The 9,055-nt window shown below is 41.4% G+C and overlaps 1 protein-coding gene across 1 annotated transcript; it reads right to left on the minus strand.

The window, feature by feature from the left end:
- Positions 1-12: 12 nt before the first annotated feature.
- Positions 13-6,053, minus strand: LOC111839612 (synaptogyrin-2-like). The gene is made up of 4 exons (XM_023803680.2): positions 5,799-6,053; positions 3,325-3,565; positions 2,968-3,104; positions 13-2,196 (listed from the first exon to the last, which is right to left on the minus strand). Exons 1-4 carry the CDS (start codon positions 5,895-5,897, stop codon positions 1,999-2,001), a joined length of 675 nt encoding a protein of 224 aa, XP_023659448.2. The 5' UTR covers positions 5,898-6,053; the 3' UTR covers positions 13-1,998.
- Positions 6,054-9,055: the final 3,002 nt, after the last annotated feature.

Consider the following 9,055-nt stretch of genomic DNA (forward strand, 5'->3'; position numbering starts at 1 on the left):
AAACCAATATGATTTCATGTAACTGTCTTTTAATGGTTTATGGAGTGATAGAAATTTACTCCAGTGTGAAACAATTGGGGTTACTGATCAGCATGTCGTCCATTAACTTCTAATTGGAAAATCTGTTTTTTTTGTTAAAAAAACAAAACAAAACCGGATATACAGGCCAGGCAGAAAACAGGCATCCAAATGCCAGGAGCAGAAATGAATAGCAGGTTACAGACAATGATTACGATTTAACCACTTTATGAACCATAAAAAATATACACCGTTAAAGGAAGAACAGCACCGTAGTCATACATTGAAATCACGGTACACTGAAAATTTTTAACTTGGGGAATACAATCATACAAATAAAGCCAACGCCGGCACATTGGGCTGTGGTATTAAAAAAAAATCCTTAAGCAAGTGTCAAAACCAGAGGAAAAGGTTTACGGCTATGTGAGGAACTGTAGACAGTTGTAATATTTGTAGTAAGGGCATAGAGCAATAGAAGACAGGGTGCCTTCTAAATTAAGGGGGAAAGATATTGTATGTGGTGCAGCTGATATTTTTCTAACTTAAACCACAGATTGTGCCACTATCTTGTGCAGTGAAATGTTCTAGTGGAAATGCTTAGATGTCCTGATCAGTTCCAAAATAAAAGGTAAATGCAGAATGTTCATAAAGGCAATCGGAAATTAAATCTATGTGCTGACCTTTCTAAGCTGTCAACCCCAGCGTGTAAGTTACAACTCATTAGTAAACTGCAGACGCTGTGAACCTCGTCTAAGTAATACCAGGATGGTCTCACAGAAGTCGGTCACCTCGCATGGCTGAAACACCTCTTATACACCGAAACTACACTACTCATGGTATTCAAAATGTGCAGAATCATACCTTAACAGATTAACTAATTTTTGATTAAAGTAACCACTGTAATTAAAAAAAAAAAAACAACACTAATCACACCAATATGAACACAGGAGCATCTTCTCTTGTAGGGAAGTGTGATTCTGTATATGCAAATGTGCTATTGGTTAATAATTTGACCTTTTCAGATCAAAAGAAGACAAAGCTGTTGTGAAGCGGACCCCATTTTTAACGGTCTGCCGTCTAATGGCGCACCCAGCTGTGACCCCCCCCCCCCCCCCCCCCCCCCGCAACAGTGTAAGACATGTGTGGTTGATGGCACTTGTTAATTAGCTCTTGTTTTTGGCATGCGACGCGAGGAGCCACCTGTCATGGCACGGCCCAACATGGGCGAGGAATGGGCAAAATGTGGCATTTGGCAGGAATGCGAGTTTCAGGTCCAGCCGCTGATATTCCGCTGAACCGGGCCAAAATAAACGTAAAAAAAAACAACAGCAGACTAGTTGCAGCTAAGTATAGATTCAGTTTGTACAAATCCTTAAAAATGCATCTTAGAAGCACTGATGTAAACAGTCACGCCCCAATCCCCCACCCCCCCCCCCCCCCCCGCCAATTACACAACCCACCGCCATCGTTAAGATGTGCGACACAAGGTTTGAGAATCGTCTAATGTTTTGGATTATTGCTCATGCGCTGTTGGAACAGGTCTCTCACCACCAGACCCTGAAATCGGCATTTAGCTCCAAAGATCCCTGGCTGATGAGCTTATGGCCGCATCCATAAATCGCTAATTTGCATTTTAAAATACTTGGGACCAAAATGAAAACTTGAAAACTTTGGCGTTTACCCCACACAAGCAGGCACAGAACAAAGTACATTCTGAAAAAAGCAAGCACAGTGTCATAATTGAGACCTTATTTGATGTTTTGTTACCCCCTCCCTGCCCCCCCCTCCCTCTCCCCTTCCACCCCATCTCCTCTTTGGCCAAATAAATACCACCAGCACACCCCCATCTATACCACTATTTCATGGAACTCATTTAATTGGCTAAGCCAGACACAGGGCGGAGCTTCATTGCACTGGCGGCGTTTCGTCATTGGGCGGCTTACACCTGGTGTCACCTCCCCGACCCCCACCCCAATTCCTCTAGTAGGAGGGGGGCAGGTAGGATCCTTCACCCTGCTGCTGCTGCGTGCCGCTGGTGAAGGGAGACTGCTGGTAACCCTGAGGAGCTCCAGTGGCATAGGGTGGGTACGGAGTGTCGTGGGCCGGGTCGGCATAAGTCTGCCCAAACTCCGTCACCCCTTGGCGGTACCTTCCCACCGCGAAGAAAACCAGAAGGCCCTGTTTGGGGGAGGAGTATCAATTTTGAAATCTTATTTGCGATGGTGGGGGAAAAAAAAACATCAAATACATCATATTATAACTGGTTGCAGGATTAAACTTAGACAGTAACTTAGACAATTCAATTCAATTTTATTTATATAGCACATTAAAACAACATTACATTGTCTCAATGCGCTTTACATTTCTGCCTCGTAAGGACCCCCCATTGAGTAATAACTTAGACAGTAACTTAGACAGTCCCCTTGTATCTGCGATTTTTTCCCAATTGTTCCTTCATCCTTTGAGGGGTATAAAAAGCACGATTTTCATCCGTCCGACATCCCTGGATGGATGATTTTTTTTCTCATCTCTTGAGTATTAGGTTAAATATCAGAATCCCTTTCATTCAAGAGAGTACAGTACTGTACAGTACTGCAAAAAAATGTACTATGTACTTTATCGTTACTATATTTAAAGCTAGTAATGTCTTACTATGCATTATTTATCAATTGCCATATGTAAGTACATGAAAGTGAAATAATGTCCTAATAAAATAAATTTATTAAAAAGTACACAAAAGTCATGCTATATATGAGGTCCGCGGACGGTTCGCTATTATCCGCAGTTTCGGCTGTTTGTGGTAGGTCTTGGAAAGTATCACCCGCAGATACGGGGGAAAACTGTATTATATAGATTAATTTAAAGGAAAAGCCAACGGAAAAAAAAAAAACGACCGATTGACGAATCGATTAATCGTTCAACCAATCAGCAGAAAAGTCAGAGTCTCACCCAGCTGACGGTGGAGAAGAAGGAGAAGGCAACGGCGCCACGGGCCGCGTCGGCGATGACACCGTTCGTCACGTTGGTTTTAGCCCACTGATTGGCCAGGTAGCAGAAGCATACAAACCACAGGAATGTCCACGCTCCTACATTAGAGACAGTGATGAAAAGCAGAGAGGGAGGGATGAATATGGCCTCCAAATCAAATGACTTATACACACTTCTGTCATGTTCATTACCCAATAGGACAACAGTTACAACAGCCAAGTTCACGAGTATTTAAAGGGCCAGAGCACTTCTCTAACTCCAAGCCACGTTGACAGTGTGCCCAGCCGAGTACTGGCAATAATTTGACAAATGGCGTACCTGAGAATATCAGGTCTGCACTGACGATGTACTTCCTCTCTTTGGCATTGCTGATCTGAGGAAAGTAGGCATCCAGGACCAGGAAAATGACGCACGCCAGGAAGGCGATCACACCAATAGTCACAGCGTAGCTGCAGGCTCCGTCGTTCTGGTTAAACATGCACTTGGCATCCGTGGTCGCACTGCCCGTGGTGGCATAACCCTCGGCCACAATGGTGGCGAAAACGATGATGGCGAACACCTGAGAATGGCAGACAGGGACGTCAGCAGTGACAGTCACCCATTTTCTGTACTCCAACATTACATCATAAAAAGCTCATGCAGCTCAACAAGTAGAGCACTGTGCAAAAGACAAAAAGGTTACAGGGTCAGACACAAGGAGCACAAATAAATTGTAGCCCATCCCCCTATTCTAAGTGGCTTTGGTTAAAAGCATTTTGCAAACGCAGAGATAAATGTGCCATCTCTACATGTGCATAAACATATGGCATTTTACAGTCTATCTATGACATCAAGCTATTTCATAAAAATATTGTTTGACTTGGCAGTTTCACAGTGATGGTGATTCTACTATTCAATCTGCACCAATACCTCACATGAAAATATCTGACTTTTCCACTTGTCAATGAAAAGAAACGCGGGAGTTAATACAGGCAGGTTTGTGAAAGCTTTAATTCCACCCCTATAATAATAATAATAATAATAATCGATACTTTATTGATCCCCGTCAGGAAATGGTCAATAAAGTATCGATTATTATTATTATTATTATTATTATTATTATTATTATATGGGTGGAATTAATATCCCCAGTAACAAGCACAGGCCGAAGGAGAGGATCGTCACAATTAGCTTGAAGAGGAACATCCAGAAAAAACAAAACAAGGCAAAAGTGAAAAGCTGTGTAACAAGCAGGCAGGCTCAGACTTATTGTTATTCCATCAAAGGGACAAGTAACAATTCTTTGATGTTAAGTCTAGCAGCACTTGATATTACTTTTAATAAAGATGGCAGTGATCACTGACAGCATTGCACTTGTATAAGCTCAAAGAAGCAATTAATACAGGCTTCAGTGGTAAATCCAGCCATCAACTAGGCTCACTTCCTCAGATGCCAGAGCAGCCAACCGACACTCATATGGCTCCTCACGTGACTAGCTATTCCCTCACGAGGCACAAAACTCCCCATTATGCTACCTAACGAGGCTTTTAAAGAAACAGCCCTTCTTCTGTACTTTCTGTGCTTAGAAAAGACTGTTGGTCAATACGGCAGAATCACTGTACCTTTAAGTCTCTTAAAGCTACAGAATTATCCCTTCAGTTTCGTTAAAAGTCTTACATATATCTGAACTTTGACCCGTTCCAGGTGTGCTAGAGTCTCCTGCTGAAACGCACATCAATCACACCAATGCAGGAATAGATCTTGCCATGACGAGTTTTCAATGTAATGCGCATGGAGGTTTAAGACAGAAGAGAACAGATTCTGTTTCTTGTTAAGTTTCACTTTGGCTGTCGTGTGGATGTGGGGGTTTTAAATGAATAAACGGCGCGGTTCCTTTTTTATAAGCATAAAGGCACCTGGACTTCTGGGGGTTTTCCGAACGACACCCAAGGTCACCCATTAAATAACGCTTTAACTTTAATGGTTAATTTCACGATGTGCGATATATTTCATAAATCATGCCACACTGAAACCTTAAAAAGTCAACACAGTTAAAGTACCCCCACGTGCATATTACTTAAGTACTCAAGAAAAGCCAAGCAGTACTGCATCCCCCAGGGGTGATGAATAATGTAATTAACTTAGGCTCTCCGCTCCTTTTATTTTTATTTTTTATAAATCTTTAGTGATGCTTCTGGCCTCCCCTTACTTGAAAGAAAAACTTTATTAAAATTACCAAGTCTATAAGTCTAGGTACTAACAGAAATATCGTTAAATTATATAAGATGAAGTGCTCTGGAACACCTTGGCTAAAGGCTATTACTTCTTAATAAAGATCAGGCGCTCGAAACTCAAGGGTAAATATTTGAAGGGAGGAGCGTATTATGGGGATATAGGTTAGCAAACAGATTAATATAAAGTACGGGTATTTAGCCTTATCATTGGTTTCTACGTATATTATAGCGCATTAGATGTTCTATTATTATTTTGCTCGTGAGAACAGGTGGGACACCGTAGATGTAGGTGTCTCAACTCATATCACACATTTATTGCAGGACAAAATAAAAGCAAACTGTAATAGTAACAAAAATGGACCCGCGCTTTTATTTTCTTTTTAAAGCGTTAAAGTACCCATAAGCAATTATAGCGAGCGAGTTAACACAAAATGTTATAAACCTGAGGTACACTGTATGATTATACAGTAATTTATAACGCCAGAGCGCACTTCAGGAAATGCACTAACCCTGCGGCCTGCATCTGCTCATTTCAGTATAGCCTTTGGTCAACAAGTTGTCGTTATGTAGGCTACTCACCCAACTCAAAATCCGCACTATAGTTTGGGGCTGTTTCAAAAAACCAAGAAAATCGAAAGCGCCCCCGGCCAGCGAGGCGCCGTACGCGCTAGAGTCCATGTCCGGATCCTAAATCGCTCAGATCCAAAAGCATCAAAGTGAGCAGGGCTTCTGTTAGGCGCTCGCAGGTTCGCTCTGACTGCTCAGGTTGCCCGATCTGCCGCTTCCCGAAAAGCGCAAGAACCGCCCAGCGCGGAAAATAACACGTCAGGGGTAACTATGCTGAAGAGTCTTTTCAGGGAACAAAGCAAAGACAGATTCGCATTCGCTCTTTAGCAAAACGCAAATAAATAGGCTATATGTAACATGTATGTAAAAATTAAACAACAGCCAAAAAAAGCTGTGCTCTTTTACCGAGCTGATTCTTAAGAACTGTAACTCTCGTGGGTTGCTGTGGAATACAAGTACCATCTTACTCAAGAGTTTCATAAGAAGTTGCCACAAAGTTGTGCTACTTCCGATTACATGTTGACGATGCCATTTTGATGTACACTAAATGAATACTATGCGATAAATAACCTGCAAAATCTCCTTTTATTCAAGGTAGCGATCTGTCGACATTGCATGCCCGCTACCTGCACACTTTTTCATAACTGACAAATTTGTTTGTAATGATTAATATCCCACTCTATCCTGTTTGTGGTAGTATGTACATAATTTCTGGCCGCATAAGCCCATCGGCCGGCTGACTTTCATTTTGTCACTTTAATAATCCATCCTGTCACATTTCATTTCGTGGCACCATCCACTTTTTTGCTAGCTTCTGCTCGTGGTTTTTAAAACCGGGTTCAATTCTCAGAAACCATTTTTTGCAGCTTCAGTAAAAATGTAATTATGTCATGCAGTTTATTTTAGTGAGAATTTTACTACGTCACCGAGAAACATTGATGAATCAGGAAATAAGAAGTGAGACACACTTGTAAACTGATTATTGATGCAGCAGAACTTGATAATGTGTCTTCTGACTTTTTATTCTATTTTTCAAAAATATACGTCATGCATTTCGCTTTTTTGAAATGTTTCAAAATGTCTAAAACATGTATGGCAAATTCGGTCACGTGAATTTTTTATAGTTTCCGTCATGCACATTAGACTACCGCCCTAAAAAAAAGATAAATGCAAATATACACGTAAACGTAAAAATAATTCAACTGTCTATAATTCTTCACGTTGAATGATATCGATACTGTGCGGAAGGTTTAATTTACTACAAGCCAATCTTCTAAATAATTATTCATATGCAATCTTAATAAGCTTCCAAACTCATTGTACTACAACGTTCTAAATGCTTTAAACAATACACGGGTCACACATAAAAAACCCTTAAGTTAATTATTATACAAAATAATTTAAACATAATTTTTAAATTAGCAAAAATTAACCATCTTACCATGTGATATTTAAGTTGCCTAAGCGGGCAATCGAACATATCAGAAATATTATACAAGACAATGTTTTTAATTGCACTTGCCAGGTTTCAATTTGCATATCCAATACAAAATGGGCATCGGATCTAGCTATTATATTAATATTAATATATTAATATTGTCCTCCTAAAAATCCTTCAACTGAATCCACTAATATATTACTTGTTAAAATGGATCTGGGGAATATTAAAACACTATGAACGTCCTAGAATTTGATGTGCTTGTAATAGACCCATGTTTCAGGCTAACCGTAAATGAAACATAATGTTGTTTCTAAAACATGGTAATCACTTACGAATTCAGTAACTAAGTGATGTTTCTGAACTTGACATAGAGAGAAATATCCGGTTAACATCTGATTCATACCTCGATTGTGACTCTCTGAACAGCATGTATTTCCCACTGCCGCCACACAGTGTCGCTTTTGCCCTAGCAATACATCCGTCCATTTTCGACCGCTTATCCGGGTTGCGGGGGCAGCAGTCTGAGCAGAGATATGCAGAGTTTGCAGACCTTCCGCTCCACAACTACTTCCTCCAGCTTCTCCGGAGGGGATACCCAGGTGCTCCCAGGCCAATCGAGAGATATAATCTCCCCGGCGTGTCGTGTGTCTGCCCCGTGGTCTCCTCCGTAAAACAATTGGTATTAATCTGAAATGTATTAAATTTGCTGAAAATAGGATTTTTGATGTAAAATGTTAACTTTTGCACTAGAAACACTACATAAGACACTGCATAAACAATGCAAGTTATTTGTTCTCCATTCAAAATCGGTTTGAGTACCATTTATGCAATTGGATAAATTCAGTTATACATATATTTCTTTCACAATCCATTCAAATTGACATTGACTGGATTGCTCAGCCTCCCCTGCCCCTGCACTCTGCACACTAGTGTACCATAGTCAGATGCCCAAACCACCTCAGCTGACTCCTTTTGATGTGGAGGAATAGCGGACCTACACTATATTGCCAAAAGTATTGGGACACCCCTCCAAATCATTGAATTCTGGTGTTCCAATTACTTCCATAGCCACAGGTGTATAAAGTCAAGCACCTAGGCGTGCAGACTGCTTCTACAAACATTTGTGAAAGAATGGCTTGCTCTCAGGAGCTCAGTGAATTCAGCTCAGTGGCACCGTGATAGGATTTCTTTGCTACTAAATATTCCACGGTCAACTATTAGTGGTATTATAGCAAAGTAGAAGCAATTGGGAACAACAGCAATTCAGCCACAAAGTGGTAGGCCATGTAAAATCACAGAGCGGGGACAACGCATGCTGAGGCGCACAGTGTGCAGAAGTCACCAACTGTCTACAGAGTCAATAGCTAGAGAACTCCAAACTTTGTGGGGCCTTCAGATTATCTCAAGAACAGTGCGTAGAGAACTTTGTAGAATGGAGTTTCCATGGCCAAGCAGCTGCATCCAAGCCTTACATCAGCAAGTGCGGTGCAAAGCGATGGATGCAGTGGTGTAAAGCACACTGCCACTGGACTCTAGAGCAGTGGAGACATGTTCTCTGGAGTGACAAATCTCACTTCTCTGTCTGGCAATCCGATGGACGAGTCTGGTCCATAAGGACATGGATGAGTGAGTCTGGTGTGGATAAACTTGACTGGCCTGCACAGATCCCTGACCACAACCCGATAGAACACTTTTGGGATGAATTAGAGGGGAGATTGCGAGCCAGGCCTTCTCGTCCAACATCAATGCCTGACCTCACAAATGCTCTCCTGGAAGAATGGTCAAAAATTCCCATATACACACTCCTAAACCTTGTGGACAGCCTTCC

This window comes from Paramormyrops kingsleyae, chromosome 22 (genome assembly GCF_048594095.1).
Source record: "Paramormyrops kingsleyae isolate MSU_618 chromosome 22, PKINGS_0.4, whole genome shotgun sequence".
NCBI lineage: Eukaryota > Metazoa > Chordata > Actinopteri > Osteoglossiformes > Mormyridae > Paramormyrops > Paramormyrops kingsleyae.